General features: G+C 43.4%; 1 protein-coding gene across 1 annotated transcript in view; it reads left to right on the top strand.

The window, feature by feature from the left end:
• The window catches only part of ehbp1 (EH domain binding protein 1), a 124,746-nt gene that overhangs the window by 53,460 nt on the left and 46,312 nt on the right, over window positions 1-24,974 (top strand). Inside the window, 5 exon segments of the mRNA XM_063875343.1 lie at window positions 5,573-5,751; window positions 6,334-6,382; window positions 11,953-12,702; window positions 14,481-14,516; window positions 14,719-14,865. Of these exon segments, the coding sequence (XP_063731413.1) occupies window positions 5,573-5,751; window positions 6,334-6,382; window positions 11,953-12,702; window positions 14,481-14,516; window positions 14,719-14,865 (1,161 nt within the window).

Raw genomic sequence — 24,974 nt, 5'->3', positions numbered from 1 at the left:
ACCTTTATCCTCTTAAATGTGAACAGGTATTAATGTTTTCAAGTGTGTGTACATCCTGGATAACAGCTGAGTGTTGAGTACTTTTCTAAACTGACTATCCACACATTTTATACAATATGCTTTCAATACAGCCTTCAGTATCAGTACATCAAAATCTGTGTATGCACGTACAGTATGTGTGCTCTTCTACTGTAGATCCTGTCATTTGAAGTGTGTTTATGTGCCTCGCTGTGTGTGTGTGTGTGTGTGTGTGTGTGTGTGTGTGTGTGTGTGTGTGTGTGTGTGTGTGTGTGTGTGTGTGTGTGTGTGTGTGTGTGTGTGTGTGTGTGTGTGTGTGTGTGTGTGTGTGTGTGTGTGTGTGTGTGTGTGTGTGTGTGTGTGTGTGTGTGTGTGTGTGTCTATGGACTTTTTTTTTGCCGTAGGCTCCTTGAGCGGATTACAAGTTTTAAAGAGTATGAGATTCAACACCTCCTCAAATCTGACACTCTCTGACACCGCTTTGAAGCCATGAAAGTGAGATCGGAGAGACACGGAAGCTCTTTTCTCTCCACAGAGTCGTGGGTTCATGTCATTGCGTCGAGGCCATTTAGGTTTCTATTGAAGCGTTTTGCCCCAGAGGGAGAGACAAAGCTGCCACTTAAAACGTTTCACTTTTTTCTTTTTTATGTTTCTGAAAGGGCAGTTTTAATAGCCTCCTTTGTTTTAAGTCAATTAATCGTGTATAGTGCTATAAAACTTTTGATTACATTTGTCTGTCTTCAGTTTGGCCCACAGGTTGACCAGGAAGTAGTTATATATTAAAGGAACTTTCTAAATCAAGGAGTGCTGTTTAGTTGCTGAAAAAAAAGGAATAACAAATATGGATACTCAGAAAATAAGGTCATATTTCCTATTAACTTTGGGGTTAAAATGCATAATATCTTCAGTTTATTGCTGGTATTTTAAATGACAGATTCATCAAGTGTTTAAACTTAACCTGTGATCCCCTCCAATTTTCTGCCATGTAAAATGTTGGTGAAAAAGGATTTACAGTTTGTATAGGACAGTTAAACTCACAATAAGTTGCCGTTGAGTTTGTCTAAAAGGCATCTGGGATTACTAATTTCCTCATACAGTACAGTGGATATTGGCTTATTGCCCAAATCTAAAAGAAACAATTTCCACCCTCGCTACAGAAGTGTTCTTTTGCTTAAGACCTAAGATCCACCTGTGACTATTTTCTAATTTCACATATCATGGTTCGTCTGCTTTTTTTACCCTTGATTCCAGATCTGAAATCACATTAACCCTCCCAAAAATGACACTTCTGACACCAACAGGAACCTGGAAGCTTCCATTCCCAGGTTTCTTCCTATCTTGTCATTCAGGCATTGTAGTGAGCTTAACCCCCCCCTTTCTTTCTCGCATCCTTTTTCCCGTCTTCCATTTCTTTTTTTCTTCTTTCTTTGCCCCGTCGGATGTATGTTGTTGACACTGAGGCATCAGGAATAATGGAATCTCTTGTCAGTGGCTTGTATTTTTCGCCCAGGCTGTTAGGGCTGTGTATAATAGTGTCAGAGGAGGAGGAAGAGGGGAGGTTATGTGCCACTGATAGTAATGAAGGTTGCCTTTTCATTTTTTAATATGGAATGTTTGTGGGCCGAGGCAATGCTCTCCGCTAATCCTACCCTCGAGCCGAGCTAGCTACATGGCTGTGTCAGTGTTGCACACACACACACACACACACACACACACTTCCAGAGACATCCACACAGACAGATAAAAGACAAACACACACACTCACACACAATACATACGTGTGCACACCTTCCTTTAGGCAAGACAGCAAACTGTTTGATAAGTCAGGGTGCATTTCTGTTCCTCATGAAAATTTCACTCCTCCCGTGTTTGTGTCTTAAGGAAATGCAGCTGGTTCCTGCAGGAGCAGATATGCTTTTTGTTCAATATGTGGTGGATATGAAAGCCTGAGTGCGTAGATGCATTTGTAAACCTTTATCTGGAAGAAGCGTAATGGAACAGTCCGGGCTGCCAGATGAGAACATGACATCAATTGGGGTTGTGATGAACTCGGGGGTCAGGGTTTGTGTCATGCTGCTGTCATTTAAAAAAAAAAAAAACGGGTTTGTCAGGGGAAGGAAGGAAGGAATATTTCTTTGAATTACCTTTAAACAAATGTTACTAAGATCCTGAAGTTGAGTAGATAGTAGCTGTTAGTGTTTTCTTTACCACTTAAAGTGAAAATGAGTTAGTAATTATTCGTTGGCCAAAACCTGTGTCAGTAGTTGAGAGAGGGAGCCTTAAAGTCTTTGTATCCCGCTGGCTAATATTTGTTTTTTTTCCCACTGGCCGTGTTACACAGGTGTGTATTTGTGTGTGTGAGTGTGTTTTCCGCCAGCTAGGGTGCAGGGTCTTCGGCACTGGAGTGTGCTGTGTGTCTAATTGCTTTAATAGCACCTGGTCTCTAATCCCAGGTAATTAGAGCGCTCAAATTAGACGGCTACTTTCAACTGTCACTTGAAAAAGCAGAAAGGGAAGGCCTGGAGGAAGACCACTCCACTCACAAACACACATTCAAGCTTTTACTGACACGCACAAAATAATTTGGCTGAGCAGAGACAACTGGAGGAACAGGTTTAGTTTCGTCGGCCAAGAGAAGTATGTGTTAAAGTGTAGGGAAATGAATATATATTCTCCTTCTTGAGTCTGAATACCTACATTCTGTCAGGTTAATCGATGATAAGAGACAAAATGATTTGATGAGGTCAAAAAACAATTCCTCTCCTTATCCCCATACAGTAGTTGCGACCATGTTGTAATCGGTATTGACTTTCTGACTTTTTTATCTCCTTTTTCCCCTTCGGTTTGTTTGAGTGGCACGCAGGCATTGTCGAGGCCGCCTAAAACGTGTCTGGAGAAGCTGCGGGGAAAGGTTAAGGCCCACTTTTAAAGATGAGCCGGAAATGTCAAGTGTCCGCCCCTCAGGCTCCCGCTACCGTCTCCCTGCACTGAGACTGCCGTAGGGGCCTGCATGACTCTCACACACACAGACACAGACACAGACACAGACACAGACACACACACACACACACACACACACACACACACACACACACACACACACACACACACACACACACACACACACACACACACACACACACACACACACACACACACACACTGGTACAAAGGTTAGGATTTGCTGTTAGAGATTGCCTCCAGTGTCTTTCATCTGATTTGGCCCTTGTGGCATCTCAGCAGGCTCCAGGCTCGCGGTCACATGGGTTAAACTACAACAATGGAAGAGTAAGAGACATCCAGGTGTTTATAGACTTCAGCTAACTCACTAATGTTGCTTCAGAACGCCTGGTGCCTGCTGACATTTCAAACCAATTATGTTTTAGTGTCGTAGTTTCTGTCAACAGCAAGGACAGCCACATATGTAAAGGGCTTAATCCTGTTGCTTAAAACAAAGTTAGTGTTAAGTTTGGTTTCAGAGTCTTCTAGGTCCCTGCATTTAGCTTTTGCACACATCCCTCTCTGGTCATCTATCCAGTCTTTTTTAAGTTAATTCCTTAATTCATTAAATTCAAATTCTATTTATTTCCTGGACCCCTGATGATTTACTCAGCACACTGTCCCTTTCACATCATAATTGTTTTCCTCCAAATTTATCTTGTGTCTGTCTGTGCCTGTATTTTCTGAGGCTCTCCTGTTCTTGCAGTAGCGGGAAGCAGCCAACAGAGGGGGTTGGTGGGCCACCACAAGCCTTGTTTCAGCGCTCAGGCAGTCACATTGTAGTGAGCTGTGTTTCCTCATGGCCTTCACTGTGTATCTTAAAAACTGGGTTAACTCGTTATGGTGGTCAACACCAGGCTGTGTAAAACCAACAGCTATTCATTCACCTTTTCACTGCTAAAGGTCGAGTTAAGCTTCGACTTCTGTAACCATCCAGCGCTTTGACATTAAACATCATCACCTTTCTGTGAGGGCATGTGATCGGAGCCAATATTTTAGTAGAAATTACACAATGAATACAGAAAAATTAAACAACAACAAAACCTGAATGTAGTTCAGTGGAGCAGGTTTGTCTTACATGCAATCCAAATGTTTTCTAAAGTTGCACTAGTATTTACCATGTCGTCCTTTAATGTGTTATATTAAAGCCTCTAAAAGTCAAATTAGGCTCAATGAAACTTAGACACCCTGCTTAAACACATTGTCACACAATTAGTGAAAGCTGTGTTATTAGTCATATGTTAATTTCTTTGTCCTGCATATAATAGCAAAATTTGAACACATTTCATAGTCGTTTTGATCACTGGCCTCTAATGAATTGAATCAAATCTCAGTGACATTTTTGCCATTTCTCTCCGAAGCGATCTGAGAGAATTAGCCCGTATCTGTCGCTGCATAACCAGATTAGTGAACAGCGGCCTGAATAATCAGAATGGCATTGGTTCTGCCGGACGTCAGAGGAGGACCAGTGTCTCCACGCCACCGAGGATTTGTGGGATTTGGAGTCTGGGAGAGGAAAGGCTCCTAATGGTGAAAGCTTTCGACCCAGATAAGACTTCAAAGGCGGAGCTAATTAATAAGATGTTTATATTATCCACGGTCATACACTGCTTTGTGCATGACCCTTCGTTATGGCGTGCATGTGTGTGTGTGGTGGTGTGGTGAGGGTGAGGGTGAGGGTGTGTGGGCTCATTGTATGTCGGTATGGCAAGCTAATTGGATTGGTGGAGGTTGCTAAGTAAAACATTTTATTGAGAAATAAATAATGAAAGGAGCTTGGACGTGGATGAAGGGGGGGGGGGGGGGGGCATCGTGGACAATCATTTGTGCCAATGGTTTGGATTTTGTGTAGTATGCTCTCATACCAGTTAGAAAACACATTGAAGTCACACATAACCCATGTTTAGAAATAAAGTACTGCATTAATGAGCCCTTAAACCTGGACTTGAGTTAGCATACTCAAAGTCCATGTTTCTTTGGACATGTTTTTGGCTAAATGCCTGAAAGAAGGTCTGTGTTAACACAAGCTTAAGAAGTCTCCCGTTTTTTTCCTACAATATAAAGTGTGTCACTAGTTTTCCCACTCTAAACGTCATCAAGGCAAGCATTAGCCACATTTAGGGGGTGTGACTGTTAGCTTTGTACTTCTGATGATTGCTTTCAGGCTTCAAAAATCATAAAAAGGGTATTAATATGTGGAGATATCCTGCCAAACAAAACACATAAGTATCATAAACAATTGTTTGCCATGGATTATTTTCTGTAATATTCAGAAATCCAATGGAAAAATCCCATACCTTTTGGAAGGAGTCCTTGCGATGCTAACTAAATGGCAAGATGGCCAATAAAAACATGTCATCGCTGCACCACTCCATGTGGACTATTCATTTTTCACTATCAGTAATAATGTGTCTTGTCCTTCTGACCCAAAAACACAGCCTTCATTTAGGGAATTAATATCAGTATGATGCATTGATGCATTTCATACTGTGAATGTGGAATATCTTGAAAGATTGAACTCAAAACCTTTTCTTTTTCTCTCCTCTGCCTGCAGCCCAGCCCCATCCCGAGCCCGGTTCTGGGAGGGAAGCCCAACGCCAGCCAGTCTCTGCTGGTGTGGTGCCGCGAGGTCACCAAGAACTACCGCGGGGTCAAGATCACCAACTTCACCACCTCCTGGAGGAACGGGCTGGCCTTCTGCGCCCTGCTGCACCACTTCAGGCCGGACACAATGTAGGCAACACACACACACTCACACACACAATGTCAGGGGTAGAAATGAGACCAGTAAGACCAGTGAGGTACATTTGGGTGGACTTAAACAGATTCAATTCAGAAGGTGAAGTAATAATTAAAGTTAGAGAGTCATATTTTGGTTGGCTGTAATGTTAAAGGTCCCTTCACTTGTCTTCTTGTGTCCTTGTTGAAAAGTTTAAAGAAAAAGTGTGTCTTATTATCGTGTTGAATGTTTAGTGTTTAATGTGTGTGTACAACATATGGAGAACCTGCAGCCCCATCAAGGGAGCAGACATGAAGATTATTTATCTAAACCATGCTGTGTGTCTGTGTGTGTGCGCGTGCATGTGTGTGTGTTTATGCTTGTGTGCCTCTGCTCTCCGGTGTGTTATTTTTACATATTTTCCACTCTATTAGTTCTGTTGATTGCACTGCTATGAAATTGCATGTTACAGTTCTAATGCCATTACATGTGACGCATATTTAAACGCACCTCTTTCTCCACTATCTCTCTCTCCCCCCCCCTTCTCTCTCTCTCCCTGCTTGCCTCCTCTCCCTCCTTCCCCACTGTTCTTTCAGAGACTACAAGTCGCTCAATCCTCAGGATATTAAAGAAAACAACAAAAAGGTAAGAGGCAGCCACCGCTGGGCCCTTCACACCACTTAGCTCCCTCCCATCCAGATCTCCATTTGGCCTTATTTAGAGATCTGCCATTAATCCCTGGATGTACGGTGCATGTGTGTTTCATGGTTTGAATGGGGAGAGTGGGAACACACATGAAGGCTGACAAATACACTCACAATCACACACATGAACTACAGCCAGACGTTATAATGACAGTGTTTCCGAGACGTCCCCCCCGCTGCGATGTCTACGTGGCAATCAGTAAGTCACCTGCCAGAGGTGAGATACTATCTTAGCTCTGCTGCATGCTGGGAGATTACCAAACGGCCTCTGCTTAGTGTGTTTAAGTCACTGTGTGTGTAGTAAGGAAACATTTGTCCTGTGTTGATTAGATCCTTTTGTTTGTATTTCTGTATGAGTGCAGGAGGGGGTATGCATCTGTTTACTGGAAACTGTAATCATAGGTTGTATATAAAAAAAGTGGAAGTGGTCAGCATGACATCCCCCATAAGTGTGTGGAAAAAGGTTGTAAAGCCTCCAGTTTGGCAACGACAGATATAAAGTTATGGGACGAAAACACAAACAGACCTGGATGGAGACGTATCGACGGTAACATAGTCAACCATAGAGCATACACGGCGACCCGGGTTGGATTCCCAACCCGTGGTCCTTTCCGGATCCCACCCCGTCTCTCTGTCCCACTTTCCTGTCACTCTCCACTCCTATCCGATTAAAGTAGGAAGAAGGGTCATTTTCTTATAGACTTCCATACAACCCTTCTTCTTTTAACCAGAGAGGTCGCCCCATTGTGTCAACGAGATATAATGTCTGTTTAAGGCACTTGGTATTGGCTCACTTTACCGTCCATGTTGGTTCGGAGACATCTGATCGGTTTAATTTCTGTCCTTCCCTAAAACAAGTCAACCCACGTACAGTAAATACATTCACTACTATAGCACACCTCGCATCCACAGTCTTGAGGTGCACGCTCGCACACATTTCCCCGTCCGTCCCTCTGGCTCTTGGCGTGCACATTTACTTTTTCCAAACACACAAATGCACACCGCTATTTTCCCTTTCACTCTGCTGCTACACACTCACACACGTATATACACACACAGACGCCCTGTCCCCTCTCTGGCCCCGAGGGCTACACAGAACGATATGCGTCGGGTTCCTGCAGCTTGATTTCCTCTTCTCATACACACTCTGGCTCAGCGATAACCTCTGGTGGCCCTGTTAGGCATGAATGCTACCCTGTTGACAATAACCACAGTGGAGGGAGAGGGAGAGACCCAATCCCATATCTGCTAACTGCCCCTCACCCCCCTCCAGGTGCTCAAGTAGCCCTGAAGAAATTGGCTAGATATAAGTAATATGGGAATATGCCGTAGAAGGTGATAGCTGGTGAATAGCTGCAGCTCTGTCCCCGGCGCTGTGCGACCTGCTCCTCTGTAAAGATCTACACCGGCTGCTCATGCACGTTTGACCAAGCACGCTGCTCCGTGCAGAGGAGACACACTGCAGGTAGATATCAGAGAACTGACACCTCCTGCCAGTCCCCTAGGTGCAGAAGCAACATTATATATGCCAAACAAGGTGTTAGCATGGCATTTATGTTAGTTCTGTCAAATTTGCTTTAATTGAGCAGGGCAATTGTTTTTTTAACATCCTTAAATGTTCCAGGTAGTTTTTGTGAGTAGAACGTGTGCTTTTACTTTGTTACTATAAAATGTATGCATCTTTTTTTTAATTTTGCTTTACAAAGCACAACTAGTACACAAACACAACGATTAACCTACCAGAAAAGCTTACCAGTGAAAATATTTCCTAGAAACGTTTTACTTCAACCTTAAAGGTCTCTTGTACAGATTGATTTATTTATTGTCCATTTTTTCAAGGACATTTGATGCCACATTTTTTACGAAGCCTCACAAAAACACATAAACATAAATACATTATACACTGCTACATCACTACATAAAAGGAACATCAGAACATCCACATTAATACACACATACCTATACATGGCACATCTACTCACAAGATATATATTTGGTATGGAGACATCATGTGTCCTGTTGGACGCCTGAAGCATTACTGATGTAGTCGGTATTCAGGGTTCCTTCTTCAACTGTTTTATTTGTCTTCCTTTTGTTATCAGCGACTACATTTCAAATATTATCAGTCCGTAAAGTTAGCAACCAGTGAAATAGCCACATTTTATTGATACATTGATCATTTAGTGCTTGCAGAGCAATTTCCCAGAATGCAATGAGCCAGATATTGATGTTTGGGATTGAATGTTGGTTTTACATTGACATTAAAGTCTGCATGTGAACAGATGTTCTTAGCATGTGAGGTCTGAGGGATTATACACTATGGATAACAGGGACGGTACATCGTAAACAAAGTCTGTGTTGGAGGAGGCTGTGATGGTGAAGGCCAGTGGGTTCAGAGGAAATGAAAGAGGAGAAACACACCGTGTGGTGTCATGTAGCACCCTGAATGTGTTTGAACAGGAGAAGGGTGCCCATGACGTTACCTGCACGAAATAAGGAAACAGTTACGCCAGGCACGGGCTCGGACAGAATCATGTGGGTCTGTGAGCGTGATGAAAAAGACTTATCTCCCATCCTCCATGTTGTGTAGAGTTGCTCTATAAAGAGTTATTAGAATGTATAGAATTTATTGAATAGACGGCAGAAATGGAAAAGTGAACGACAACTATCGCCGCCTTTCATGGGGAGCTGATAGACATGCGCCCCCCCCTCCTTTCACAGTCTATCTGTGAAGAGTGATTGCAATGAGCTCAGACAGTGCTGAATTATGACAGATAAGGACAATCAATATTGGGGGTGCGTAGGGGGAAAAAAGAGAGGGGGGAAGTGAATATTCAGAACAGCTTTTGAAATGATCCATTATCAATGGAGGTGTGTTTGTATGCATGTGTGTGTCAATATGTTGGTTTATGGAGTAAGCATGGTGTGTGTGTGTGTGTGTGTGTGTGTGTGTGTGTGTGTGTGTGTGTGTGTGTGTGTGTGTGTGTGTGTGTGTGTGTGTGTGTGTGTGTGTGTGTGTGTGTGTGTGTGTGTGTGTGTGTGTGTGTGTGTGTGTGTGTGTGTGTGTGTGTGTGTGTGTGTTTAATGAGGCCAAGGAGAAGTCATTTGTCATGCCATCTGATAGTGTAGCACCAAGCACCGGGCTACAGCTCCCTGAGCACAACCGTTAGGGGTTGGGCTGAGGAGGTGGGGAGGGGGGGCTTTGATGATTGACAACGATAGATAGCTGTCAGTCACTGAGAGAGAGAGTGGAAGGGGGGGATGGGGCGGGAGCAGCGGCCCGGGGCAGGAGATGCTGACATATGAGTCCAAACCAAATGCTTTGTCAGGCCAGTGACGGAAAGTAAGAAGTAGATACTCTTTCCCCAAAATACGTGCTTTTGGTATTGGGCAAAAACATAGCTTGTTGAGGAATACAGAAGAGACATTCTACTGGTAGGCTTATTGCAAATGTTATCAACCAGGCAGTAGGGTTGATTGATATAATTGAATAAACCATAATAGCAGATCAATATTAGAAACTATAAGTATTGAATTACTGCCCATCATTTGTACAATTCATTCTCACCTCTTTGCAGGAAGTGTGGATTTTGAAACTATTTGGGATGTTGTATGAATGAAAGAAAATGGCTTATGCTCCTTTTGCTTAAAAATATATATCTGGAGATTTATTATTATTTTGTCATTATCATCAAAGAGACAAAAAACAGAAATGAATTCATCCCACTTACAAGCCTGATTTCACAAGATTTAACTTCTGACAAGTTAAGGAAGTTAAAATAAAATGGAAAAATACAGACCAGATTTTGTTGTTCTCATGGGATATAAACACCAGAACTGTATCGTAACTGTGGGCACATGCTGTAGGGAAACATCATAAAAACGGCCCGTCTTCTCTCAGTATCAGCGTCTCAGTGTGACATGATCCATGCTCTTCAAGCTATGAGAGAAGATATAGAGAGAATACATCTGGACACTGACATCAAAAACACTGAAGCGCATGTCAAGACTAACATCGACCCTGAAACAAAACCCAGTCTCCCTCCCTTCTTCTTCCTCCTCACTCTCACTCTTTTCTCTCTTACTTTCTGTCCCCATTGAGCAGCGAAGTTGTCCCTCTCTTTCACAGCCTACCCTATGTGAGAGGAGAACAATGTAAGCACACTTTGCTCCCCTGAATACGTGTTAGAAACCCAATCAGGCCCTCTTACTCACCATATTCTTTTCTTTAACACTCCCTTTCTGCCAGGGAAAAGAGAGGGGGGAACTTTAACAGGCTCGCTGTAAAGGCAGACTCCTCTCTGTTCTTTCCCGCCCTCAGCTCTTTCTTCCTGCCTTGTCTCTGCAAACACATACTTTCCATCAATAGAGAGGGATAATAGAGGTGAGAGGGAGAAAGACTCCTCCCAACAAAAGACGTCATAATTGATTGTAAATTGAGAAGCATCTCTCTTTATTCTCCATGTCTCTCATTCCTATCTCCTTTCCCCAGTCCCAGATTAATTAGTAAATATTATTCTTAGAAAGATAGAGCAAAACCCATAACCATTAAAGTTGAAGTTGTTAAGGTAAACTTAGAGACACTTTGAGTACTGGATGAATGCAAATCGAGCACTTGTGAAAGATCAGACCTGCTCAGTAGACTAGTTTTCTAGATAGAGGAATGGAAATGTAAAGAAAAGAACTCATATGAAAGAAGAACAGGCTGAAAAAAAGGATAATCGGGCTCTTAAAAACAATCCGTGGGGTAAATAACAACATCAAAACACACAGAGAAGGTTTGGAAGTCAGAGAGGGGCACAGAGAGAAAGGGGGAGAGATTGATAGACTGTGGGAGATCTACGGAGGCAGCGAAACAAATGCACGAGGCAACAGGTTGGAATTAGATCAACACTATCAAGCAGCCCAGATACAAGCTGTGATACCTGGGATGTGTGTGTGTGTGTGTGTGTGTGTGTGTGTGTGTGTGTGTGTGTGTGTGTGTGTGTGTGTGTGTGTGTGTGTGTGTGTGTGTGTGCTGTTAATCTATTTATTTACCTGTCATTGGCTGCGATAATGGTTTTCCTCCCTTTTCTGTCTCAGTCTATCTGGTGACGGGGGATTGGGTTTCGTGTGCCGCTTGATAATCAAACCTGTATTTTCTCATCAGACTCTAATCAGACCAATTACACGCGTGACGGAGAGCGTGGGCAGGTTGATGTAGGGGAGCGATAAGGACACACAAACACACACACACTCACACTTTTGGATTAAGCGCTCTGTCTTGGGGTATCTGCGTCTCTTATCGGGGACAACCATCCCTGACATGACCCGTCAGCAGTCATGCCAAAGGTGTCTCTCACTCACACACACATGGATCATGCATGGGAGGCACCAAAAACAACCCATGTCTGAAAAATAAACCAGACTTCTGCTATCTCATCACCCATCCATTTTTCTAACTCCTGTAACATGACGGTGGCTCTGTTGTACAGACATACATCTCAAACTTCCTGTCTTTTTTTTCGGCAGGCTTACGATGGTTTTGCGAGCCTGGGTATCTCCCGTCTCCTGGAACCCTCTGACATGGTGCTGCTGGCCATCCCCGACAAGCTCACGGTGATGACCTACCTGTACCAGATCCGCGCCCACTTCTCCGGGGAGGAACTGAACGTGGTGCAGATCGAGGCCAACAGCAGCCGCAGCACCTACAAGGTGGGAGACTTTGAGACGGACACCAACGCCTCCATTGGTCAGGACAAGTTCTACGCTGAGATCAACGACGTGCAGCACCACCAGGCTAGCTCTGAGACGGTAGACGCCGCTGAGTCTAATGGCACTAAAGCTGCTGAGGAAGAGGTGACGGAGCCAGGTTGGAAGGCGGAGGTCGGAGCGGTCAGCTTGCCAGCATCAGGCGCTTTAAAGTCTCCTCCGGTCCCGTCGCCGCGCACAGCATTAGCCGCCTCAGCAACGAGCTCTGAGGACAGGGGGGGTCTTCTCAAAGCCAAAACTTTAGACCTCAGCGAGTTACCTCACAGAGAGATGGAGACGGAGAGACAGCAGCCGGAGGAGGTGGGAGAGGAGAGACGGGAGGGAAGTACAGAGCCAGGGTCCCCCACAAGGAAAGGGGCCTCCCCGCCCCACCAGAAACTGGGCTTCTCCTATAACAGGGATGCAGACCTCATCAAGAAAAAGAGGGCCAGCCTGCGTCACTCCGAGTCTGAGCCCGCTTCAGAGAGCACCCCCCCTCCCGCCAACCACACAGACAACACCCCCAAACAGGTAAATAAACAAATAACGGCTTTAAGGAAACACACGCTACACGTGTAAATACATGAGACCATAGTAAAGCAGAGCAGTTACTCTGAAAGTGCTTTCATTTAATCATCTTTTCTTCACTTCACAGAGATCATTGGTGAGAGCTGAAATCTTTTCATCACTGTTTTACATCACTCAAAAAGAAATGCTTGAAATAGAAATGTTAAATAGTCCTTTAATTGGAAACTCAAAAGGTGCAATAAGGCTAAATAATATACTTTGTTAATAAGTTATGTTTGATTAAAACTTTTATTATTAAGGAAGACAATCCCAAATAGCAGCCTCACTGAGTGCAGTTATGTGGAACCAGGAATATTTCAGCATTTTGAATAGTCTATCATGTCCTTCAGGGGTCAGTCAGGGATTCAGGAAATCATCTCAGGGCTAATTATAAACCCTGCGCCTCACACAACCCCTGGATCCGTCCGTATGATGAAGGCTAATTCACGTCGTGCTCCTTAAGTCAGGTATTAAGATTCTGACAGCGTTTACCTGCAGCTACCTGCCCGGCGTCTAAATGGATCGTTCAGGTTTTTTATCCTGCACCCCCGCTCTGATTGAAACTTTCCCTGCTACATCAGTCATCATAAGACAGAGGCTGTGGTGAACACTCATTCCCTCCTGGCACTCGCTAAGCTTCAAATCCCGACCTTGTTGATGCCATTGCAGAGATGACCGTACGGAACTCTCCGCTCTGCATGAGATGTTGTCGTCAGCTGTCTGCAGACCCAGACGCAGCGGGGCCGTAGCGTGGCGACTTCAGCAGGCGCCCGGAGAACCCCCTGCTCTGACATTTCATTATATTTTTCATTATATTTCTCATCCCTTCAGTTGATGGCAGTTGGTGCCGTGACTGCTCAGGCGTGACGACGCTTTGCGCCGAGCACACCTCATCTCGTCTCACACACACATACACACACACACCCTAATGCGTGTGCGCACACAGCCACACACACATTGAATACATCGCTGCCTGCGTTGGTTAACCCCAGATTACCGCTTCCTGTTTACAAGTCGAAAGGTCACGGGGCAGGCGGGGGGGGGCTGCAGGGGGGTTATGACAGCTATGACACCCCATTTTGATCTGCTGTTATCAAGTTAGCGGGGATGCATCCTTGCCTGATGCATGCAGGCCAGATTGGACTTGCTGAAAGGATAAACATGTGTCAGAGCTCTAAACAGCTCGCTGTAATGTTGCTCAGTCTGAGCCAAATGTAAAGCTCTGTTTGCCCCCTCTGCCCTCCCCCCCGTATAATACAGCCAGGATTACCCTGCAGATAAAACTCTTAAGCTAGGTGTGTTTTGCTTTCTTGTCAAAGCAGTCATGCTCTCCACACCACTGGACCCAAACAGCCCCGTTTGTAGGCCGGCCCGTGATGCCAAAGTGCAGGCCCTGTTTATCACGAGGGGGGTATACCCTGCTTCTAGATTTTGGGTCCGCTTGTCTTTATTCTTTTTTACCTCCACCTGCTCATTGTCCTAGGAGGCAGAAAGCTGTTTGTGTGAAGATCTGCTTCTCTAGGAGGCATTTGTATGGCGTGTCACTTATTTAGGCACCATAATTAACTAGATCTCAAAGGTTATTTATTTGTTAAGAATCATTCATTAGTGAAAATCCATCCAAAGTTTATTATTTGTTAGATTATGAAGACAACACTTTGAATTTAGAAGCTGTAAAAACCCATTGATGTTTTTTTATGGTATTCAGCACCTGTAGTTCATGATGTCTTTTCTTTTTAAAGGAGCCGACAGCTGTATCAAGCCCCCCCGCTGAGAAGGTGAGATCAGTTTGGAAATAGAGTAAGATACTGCACATGTCAAAAGCTGCTTTGGAAACTGTTAAAGAATGATGTATGGGCATATACAAACACAGATTTGTTTACATCCAAGAAGTGTGTACAGTCTGACTGAGAAAAAAAGACTGTACTGAGTCATTGGCATTGTTTTGAATCATTCTGTTTATCCTGTCGGTGCACACAGAGGGTGCTCTCTCGTCAGGAGGAGCTGAAGGAGAGAGCCCGTCTCCTCCTGGAGCAGGCCCGCAGAGACGCCGCCATGAAGGCCGGCAACAAGAACGTCCCCAACGCAGCCCTCACTGCTCCGAACAGGGCCACCAGCGTCTGTGATGTGAGTCAAAGTGGTGTGTGTGTGTGTGTGTGTGTGTGTGTGTGTGTATAGTCTGTCACGTCCAACCACAAAATCCAAGTTTACCTGATGCTCACTTCGGAGAGTCTGGGAATATTTTCCCGGTCTATCTAACCTCTTCAGTGTAGAAAGTAAAAGCTGTCCCGGGTTCAGCTCGTCTGTCCCGGCCGCTCTGCTCCGTGCACTGAAGTGTCGTACAGCATCTCCTCAGTGTGCTGGAACAGCTAATGGAGTGACCAGCAGCCTCTTCAACACCCTCATGTCACTCCCTCAGTCCCTTTTTCGCTGCTCACTACACTTGCAACATGCTAGAAAAGCCTTTCTCATCCTCTGTCATCCACTTTGTCGAGCACTTTATGGAAAGGCTTTAAGAGGAAGGAAGAGTTTTCCTTATTAACTTCTGCTCCAACTCTCTTATGGACTGCTGAGCGTCACAACCTGAACATGACAGCAAGAAAACCCAAACTGTAGTTGGGCTCCCTCTCCTCTCTTTACATTTCGTTCCCACCTTGGTCATCTTGACAAATTTGCTGCCCCCTCAATTTCTGTGAGCAAATGTGGTTCACAAACACCTGTCAGCAAAAGTACATTTGTGGTAAAGTGCGGTTGGAATCGCTGTTCCGAAGCAAACTAGACTAGAGAAGACGCGAGTGAAATTGTCAGCTCTGAACCGAGCACGCTTCACTGAACATAATATACTGGGAGGAGGTGGAAGGGGGTGGCACACTGATGGACCAGGAGTTACCCTGGGAAAGCACTGTTGTCAAATCCTCAGTGACGATTCCCAAATGTTTCACAGAAAGGGAGAAAATCTGGTCTGTTGAGAATGTGACGGCAACGGATTTGAGGGTAAAATGAAATAAATACCCTTTGGTAATGAAATATCTGAAAGGCAGCAGCCGCACGCCCCTGCACTCTCCACCGGAATCCTCAAAGAGATATATGCCCTTGAATTAGAGTTTTTTTTACATGTGTGTGTTTGTGTGTGTGTGTCTGCGGCTGTTTGTAAGCGTGCAAAACTGTGTGTGTTCATGTCCGCACGCAGGCCACAGGAATAACCATTTCAGGGATAAATAAATGAGGAACTTCCAAGGACTGGTGGTGTTAAAAGTCTTCAGAGAAAGAAAGCAAATTTAAAGACTTCTTCAAAGCCGTCGCACTGCCGATGTATTTCCAAAAAAAGCCCCTCTTCTGTCCCTTGTTGTGCGGCAAGATGGCCGACTCCACTTAGATTAGCTCCTTAAAGTCAGACCCAACCCCCCCCTCTCCTCCTGATTTCCTTACTCATTTCCAAGGACAATTGGTTAATAACCCCGTCACACACACACTGATCCCATGCATAAAGGAAGGAGGGGCGAGCGGAAGATATTGAATTGTTTACACTTTTTTTAATAGAAAACATTGATCAAAGGAATACGACTGGCCCCGGGGCCAATGTGCTGATAATTGTTAGTGATTCAGATTAGATTACTTGATGTCTTGTTTTGATTAGTGTGTGTGTGTGTGTGTGTCCATGTTATCAGCTGAAGAGGCCCAAGCCTTTCCCATTTAACTCTCCATCCGTCTAAGTAGGTGCTTTGCGGTTTAGCATGCATAAGGTATAATTTGATTCAATTAAAGCGGGCTTCATTCTTCCAGGGAAGTGGCTAATGTGGGGGCAACACAATGATTTGGGCAGAGGGGGAGGAGGGGGCTGCATTAGATGTTTTGGGGGTGAAACATTCAAGGCACAAATGATAAATCTGTTCAAGAGCTATTAACTAAACTCATGTGTTATGCAGTTATCATTTTTATTCACCAGTACAATCCACCGATCAGCAGAACGATATTAAAGATGTCTTGATAAAGTCAAATATGAATGTGTTGCTGCATTAATTCTCAAACAGAATAAGAGCATCTGTTCTAATTGAGTTTTATTACGGGTCAGGTTTGTTCACTAATTGGACATCTTTGCTTAACGGAAAAGATGAATCATTAAAGCCAAAATTCTTCTGAGCAGCTGTTGATTTGGTATTTCTTCAAATTATTTTTCTCATATCTTAATCGCCCCCATTAACTCAAAATATGACATTTTCGTCAATGCCTAAAACTATATGTTTTTTTTCTCGATAAACGGCCCTTAATCAACTGTGTGTCTAAACTCTTTCTCACATCACACACTTCAGAAACACCTCTCTCTGTAGCAGAAATGTTATCATGTAAACTCTATATTCATCCATGACATATCTCCTATTTTTGTTTGCGATTGTATTTCATGTGCAACATCTGCACATTTCTGAAAGGAATATTATTAATAATAATAATAATAATAATAATATTAATAATAATTATTATTATTTATTTTGTTTTTTCTGAATAACATCAGGACAATTTTAGTCTTTTACTCTGGCTGTCATTTCAGCTCACCCTGAATGGTATAAATAGTGCATTAGTAGCAGCACACTATATTTACAACAGTTCTAGTTCTGTACAATGTGTAGTATTTAATCACATCTACAGTGTCTCTGCCATCAATATAAACATAGCTCAATGCAGAACAAATGCTGGATGCTTGTTTGCGGTGTGTGTGTGTGTGTGTGTGTGTGTGTGTGTGTGTGTGTGTGTGTGTGTGTATGTAGCCCTGTTCTCTTGACCTATGCTCTGCCTCCTGCCATCCCTAATTGTAGCCCACAGTGACTGGTGCTTTCATCTAAGGTCACAGGTTCAGTTTCCTCTCTTCCTCTCCCTCCCTGTCTTCTCTTTCCCTTTCTCTCCCTCTCTCGTTCACACTCTTTTTGAGTCCATCTATTTTATTCACTCACAGTCTGTTCCTCCTTTGTATATCTCTGTTCCTCCGCCTCATCTCATCATCCTGTTCTCTCCATCACGTTGAACTGTCCGTCCTTCTCTGCGGTCTTTAATGGAAAAACAGTACTACTAATTGTTTTAGCCCTCCTACTCCTCTCTCTCCTCCTCATCCTCTTCCTCATAGGTGGCCTTCACAACAAATGAGTAATCACAGTGCAGATGTCACCACCCTTACTCACACAGCAGCCTGGTGGATACTGAAAGAGTGTTCCTAAAAAATATAAAATCCAAGAACTTATTGTGTGTGTGTGTGTGTGTTCGCTTCAAGTCTTCTCATCCATTAGCAGATGAGAACAGTAATTTCACACCGGCCTGGCCAGGCTAATTATCAGGATCCACACTAGGTTTGGTGTGTGTGTGTGTGTGTGTGTGTGGACACACAAGCGTTAACTCCTGTGTGTTTCTTTGCAAAACATATGTGTTTGCAATTATTTAGCACCTGTGCACTTTGCATTCGTGTGTGTGTGTGTGTGTGTGTGTGTGTGTGTGTGTGTGTGTGTGTGTGTGTGTGTGTGTGTGTGTGTGTGTGTGTGTGTGTGTGTGTGTGTGTGTGTGTGTGTGTGTGTGTGTGTGTGTGTGTGTGTGTGTGTGTGTGTGTGTGTGTGTGTGTGTGTGTGTGTGTGTGTGTGTGTGTGTGTGTGTGTGTGTGGGCGCGGGCACGTGCACATGCCGTGGTGTTTTCCAGGTAAGAGAGTTCCCCTGCTCACTGACTCGTTGTGATTCCTATAATTGGGTCCCGTTTGATTTTTGCCGACCGGCACCCCGACCTCCTCCTCCCCCTCCGTCTCCCCCTCTCCTTCTCCTCTGAAGTGGAGGGGACTCCTGGGTCTCTGCTTTTGTGACCTGTGGGTGTTGTCATCTACTCCCATCTGCTTTCTGTCCTCTGATCCTGACTTAACTGCATTCATGTCCTCATTTACTCCTCTCTCTCTCTCTTTCGCTCGCTCTCGCTCTCTGTCTCTCTATCTATCTTTTCTCCCACTGTTGGGCAAAAGCAAGTCCTCTGGCTGACTACTGCATTCCTGAAAGTTCCCAAAATCAGACATATTTCAGATCATTTAAGTAATCATAACAGAAATGTCACATCCATAACAGGCTCCGTTATTCTCCGGATAATTATGAAAATGTGCTTAAAACTTTTTAGACAAAACGTTCTTATTCTTTGACCCATTTGTTAAAAAACGAATAATGTTATTGGAGCACAGGTAAAACACATCCCTTATGAGTTAAAAGGAAAAAGCAATGATTGTAACGTCCGCCTGGATTAAAAAAAAGGATAAGTATAAATTCAATTAAACGTAACGACATTATTCGAGTCCTTCCGAGCCTACAAGAAAATTCCTCTATTTTTCTTAAATCAAGGTCACTCTTGTCTTCCATAACACGAACTGGAAACTGGATATTTGAGTTTTGCCATGTTGTATTTATTGTGAGTATTTTTGTAACGCGATTCGCAAATGAAATTCTTAAACCAATCAAATACCAGAACACTGAGTACATTTATTCCTCTATCTATCAAACCCATTTCCATTCCGATATCTTTCTAATCTGACTTAATCCTGTGAGCATTTGCTAATTTTACACAAGTATTCTAAGTTCAAAGTGTGTGTGTTCGGGCAGTCTACGAGTGAAGGGCCGTTTCTTGCAGCATACATCAAAAAAATCTCTATTTTGAAAAATGCAAATATGGCCTTGTCTGCTCTCCTTTCTCGTCCTTTACTCCCCCTCCTCCCCTCCTGTCCTCTCTGCTTTTCAACTTTCTCTCAGCAGTAATAGTTTTTCTGCAGGTCTCATTTTAATGTGGCTGCCGTCCCTTTCTTCTTCCAGCTCTCCCTTTTTTCTCCTTTCCTCACTCTTCCTTCACCCCCCTCCCCTTTTATCTGGTGCTCTCTCTCTTCTTTTTTTTAAGAATCTGCCTCTAATGAAACTAAATAGTTTGGTGGGCAGTTCCTTTGGAATGTGTGTGTGTGTGTGTGTGTGTGTGTGTGTGTGTGTGTGTGTGTGTGTGGGTATGTGTCGTGGCTGAATTGGCTGGGATGGAGATCAAAAGCTTTGAAGTGTGTGTGTGTGTGTGTGTGTGTGTGTGTGTGTGTGTGTGTGTGTGTGTGTGTGCGTGTGTGTGTGTGTGTGTGTGTGTGTGTGTGTGTGTGTGTGTGTGTGTGTGTGTGTGTGTGTGTGTGTGTGTGTGTGTGTGTGTGTTACAACTTTCCTCTCTGATGGCTTGATCAGCTCTTGTGATGCAATTGAGAGAGCTGTCTTTCTCTTGCTCGTTAACACACACACACACACACACACACACACACACACACACACACACACACACACACACACACACACACACTTGCATACCTCTTCTGGGCGCATGCACCTCTCTCTCTTTCTTTCTTTCTTTCTTTTCCCTCTCTTTGTCAAATTATCACATGCCTTGTGTTCACGTTAGACCAAGTGGAAGTGTCAAATGGTTTTCATGTCCGCCCTGTAGCTCTGTTCTCTCCCTCCCTTTTTGTTTTTATACAGAAAACACATTTGATTGGCTTGATTTTTTTGCCTTCTTACTGTGGTTTTGTAAATGTGGGATTTCGATTTATTAGTCCACAAACTTTACACAGATAGAAAAACTAAAGGTCCCTGCATGTTTACGAAAGTTTGAAAATAATGGATGAATCTCATATCTCTTGGCTGTGCAAGATATCAGCCACAAAACGTTCTTATGTCGATATAATTAGTATTTTTACTTCCTGTAAATACCAGGACTTGCATGCAGTCTGAAGTTGTAGTGTTCTTGAGCCTTGTGTTACTAAAAACCCCTCTCTGTTAGAACTTTTGCCCATGAACACAATCTGAACACAGTTCCTTCTCCTGAGAGGAAGTTGAAGTTCCTGATTTTCCTAGAAGCTTACTGAAAAAACCTTATGCTGCCAAAAACAAGCCACAGTTAAATTATCATTTGCAAATAACAAATTAACCCAAAGTAGTGAGAACTATTTACTTCTTTATCTTCCATCAAAAGTAACTCTGCATGATTTTGTTAACAGTAGCCCATATTGCATCTAGAAATCAACATGTTGGGTTACTTCTTTTGGAATGAAGCTCTTTAAACACACTGACTTTTGTAAAGGATGTTTTGCGATCACATGTTACCTCTGTTTTCCTGTCACCCGCTGTCACAAAGTTCAGCTCATGTTCTCCATCTCTGTCTTTTCCCCCCCCTCTCTCTCTCCGGTAATTATCCTGTCTTTCTAAAGGGCAAAACCTTCCCATCTTACTCACCTGTCTGATTGACGACTCCTCTGTGTGTGTCGAGTCTTCTCCATGTTTCATTCTACCTGTTCTACCTGTCCTACAATACACACACACACACACACACACACACACACACACACACACACACACACACACACACACACACACACACACACACACACACAGTGCTGAGGACAGATCTAAGTAACACACTTCAGAAGTCAAACACACATGTATTTGCTCAGAAAATGTCAGCATGATATAGCACACACACACACCTTTTGTTGTGTGAATTGGTACACGCCTCAATGTTTGTTTTATTCGTACAAACAATATTCTCTATTCACACTATTTCAAGTGCTTGGCACTGTGCCTGTTACATCGACATCCATGTGCTGCTGCAGCAGGGTCACAATATTGTTTGTCTGTTTATTTTACAAGGACAAATACATGGGCTGGACTTGTGCCATGATTATAAATAGCATATTTATTTGGGCCTTTATTCAAATACACACAGGATAGTAAAATGCGTTCAAGACCCAATTTAACACAAATAATAAAACTAATATAGTAGAAAAAAAACTACGAAAAATGCATCATATTTCATCACTGACCTCTTTTTCTTAAAACCGTTACATTTAGGATAATCGCATCATAAACACAGCAACATGACATCTGAAAAGACACTCGCATAATCTGACAATCACAACACACACACACACACACACACACACACACACACACACACACAGGTATACGGCCTGCACTTTCACACCACTTCCACCCTGACATCTCAGATATTTATATTTATGTACAAATAACACACACACACACACACGGACAGACCCCTATCATGGGCACGCACCCGTCGAATCATAATTAGGCCGTGTCCTGGTTCTTTGATAGCCATGTACAGTGGCTCTTCTTTAATTCTTTATCAAATGCATTGATCGCTGTGGGCCTCGCACGCTCATTGATCCGCGCACTCCGTCTGGAGCCAGCCGATAAGCTCCCTCTCTCTCTCTCGCTATCTCACTCTCTCTCCCTCTTCCCTTCTTTTCACAACATTTGAGCAATAAGGCCCTTCACAATAAAATATGTCTAAATTTGTTTTATACCATATCATTGTTGTGTTATTCGCAGTACCTGCTGGTTTTATGAAAATACACAAATATTTGAGTCAGTTGGAAGACTATCTCCAACCTTACCATCAAACAGCGTTTCTAACCTGACGTATTTCACCGACAGATCCATGGATTGCTGTAGTTCACTGTGTGTTTGTGGCTTCAAATGAGTTCTACCTGCCTCTGCATTATGTCTGGATCATCACTCTGGCATTTGAAACAATGTTTTCGTGTGTGTGTGTGTGAGTGTGTGTGTTTTGTTGCTTTTAAGCGTGTGTGTTTTTATGTGTGTGTGTGCCTGGACCAGATAGAGACCTAAAGCACCTCTTGACTGTGAATTAGCCTGTCATGACAAATGTCTGGAGCTGCATGACTGGCTGCCAGACTGGCTGGCTATCTGGGAGGTTGGCAGACCCTTTTAGATAGTGTTTGTGTGTGTGTGTCCCTGTGTGTGTGTGGCATCACTCTGTGCCCACGCCAGGTCTCTGTACATGAGCAGTGGTGCGTGCCCTCCCTCCCTCTTTCTTCTCACCCAGAAAAGAGCAACCAAGATGACAACCTGCTCCTCCTGCTCAAACAGAGCTTCCAGAGCGGAGAGGGGTCCTCACCCCGACGCCAAGCCCACAGAGGAGCCCTCTGTCTCAGCTTCGCACTCAACCGTTTAGACTCTCTTCCCCTGGAGGTTCCGAGAAGTCAATGGAAGACACAGAACACAATTGTTCTTACTGTCGCCATTTAAAAAGGGAAAGTCTCTTGTCCTCTTGAGTCTTCTTTTTGAAAGTAGAGCTACACACTGACCACCAGCTGACACGCTTTCTCTGCTCCTGGCTTTGATCATGCACCGACGCGGCTGGTTGGGTTTGTGCAGGGTTTTTTTCACAGCTGCATCCCCATGGCTTTAACATCCACTGGTTGTTAGAGTCCTCGGCTGCCAAGTAAAAAAGGACTGTGTGTGTTCAGTTACCTTGCTGTAAAACCCTTCGCCAATTTATGAGATCCAACACAGTAGTTGTGATCATGACTTCTTTTGATCGATATCTCCACTAGATGGCATTTTATTACCTCTTGGTCAACAAGTCTCACCTATTTACTAAACAGGTTTTGACATATCGAGTTGTAATTGTCAGTGTTAGTAACAGTATGTAGCCGACATATTCCCCTGTCTGTGCTGTCCTGCTTTATATTCAACTCCTTGTGTAGATGTTGCGCTTTCAAAGCATTTCTGTGTGATAAAAGCCCAAAAATGTGTTCCAATTTAAGTTCTTTAGTCCTTTCAGTTCCTATAGTTGAATCTGTTGGACCTTTAATCTACGAAGGACACCTGTTTTGTTTTAAAATCCAATTGCCACAGAGAAATTTTAACCTACATCCATGTCGCACATTGTCGTTTACGCAACTAAAGGGCCCTTCTCCCCCTGTCTCCCCTCTCCTCCCAAACATATTTTCATATTTTCTAATCAGCGGCTCTGTAGCTGACTGAGCTAGGCGCTAGTCAGATGCATTTTTCTATAGCGTTAATCCTAGCCTCTGGATAGGCAAAGTCAATTTCCCATTTCCTGTCCCCAAAATGTCCAACAACAATAATGCAGCAGGATGTTTTGGAGTGTGTTGGGGCCCGAGCTGTGTGTGTGTGTGTGTGTGTGTGTGTGTGTGTGTGTGTGTGTGTGTGTGTGTGTGTGTGTGTGTGTGTGTGTGTGTGTGTGTGTGTGTGTGTGTGTGTGTGTGTGTGTGTGTGTGTGTGTGTGTGTGTGTGTGTGTGTGTGTGTGTGTGTATACATATATAGTATGCACACAACACACATCAATTGGAAGTTGTACCCATATCTGTAAAGGCCAGATTGAATATCAGAACTAGTCCATAGCCACAAGGCCTCAAGTAACATTACTGTTTATCATACTGCAATTACACAAATAAGGAGAAACCTGCATAGAAAACAAAGTAAGAACAAAGAAAGTTAGGATGGGAAGAAAGACATATTTGAATCAAACAACACTGAAAGTATGAAGGAGAAAAGACAGAATTCTAGGGCAATTACTATTTGACCCAGTAATTGATATCACACTATGGTCATTCATGTGATACCTGAACAGAACATTTACCTCAGAGAGACAAATTGATATCAACCTGAGCCCCCTTTTTTTGGTACTGACCTTCATTCTTACCCATTTTCCTGCAATTGACCTTGGAATCAAGTGTCTCAAAAAATCAACCTTCTAACTAAAATATTCCTAAAAGGTTCTTTAAAGAGGTGTTTTAGGGCAGGGGGCATCACAAAATGTGGTTCAAAAAATAAAACCTCAGAGAGAAACTCTGACCTCATGATTTTATGGAAAAAATTGTATTCAATGCATTTTTTCTATGAAAAGGAAGAGAATACAATCAGTACCGTGTCTTGTGGTGTTCATCAGGGGTCAATGTTAGGTCCTCTATAACTTTCCATGACATCAATTATGTCCGACAGTGAAATGGATAAAAACTTCTCCTGCCTCTCAGCTGGCACCAAGCATGCCACAGGTATTCTAGGTGTTATTCTTGACTTTTGATCTTAAAATCTTCTTTCGATACTTGACAAAGACCGAAAAGAGTTTGTTTTAAGAGGATGTTTTCAGTTTTCTTACTGCCGTGTTGTATTTTGTCTTGTAAAGCACTTTGTAACTTGTTTTTGAAAAGTGCTGAACTCGGAAATGTTCTTTCAAAAATATGAATCCATGCTTTGTTGTCTGGAATGATAGCAGGAAATAACTGTTTTTTCTTTAACACTCAATATGTTTCTGCAAGCCATTTCACCCACAGTTTCTCTCTTGCTCCCCTCCTCACTCTTTATCTCCCTGTCTGTCTGTCTGTCTCTCCCTCTCTCTTTATCTGTGTCTCTCTAA

This window comes from Eleginops maclovinus, chromosome 22, assembly GCF_036324505.1.
Source record: "Eleginops maclovinus isolate JMC-PN-2008 ecotype Puerto Natales chromosome 22, JC_Emac_rtc_rv5, whole genome shotgun sequence".
Taxonomy (NCBI): domain Eukaryota; kingdom Metazoa; phylum Chordata; class Actinopteri; order Perciformes; family Eleginopidae; genus Eleginops; species Eleginops maclovinus.
This window is presented reverse-complemented; position numbering and strand designations above follow the sequence as displayed.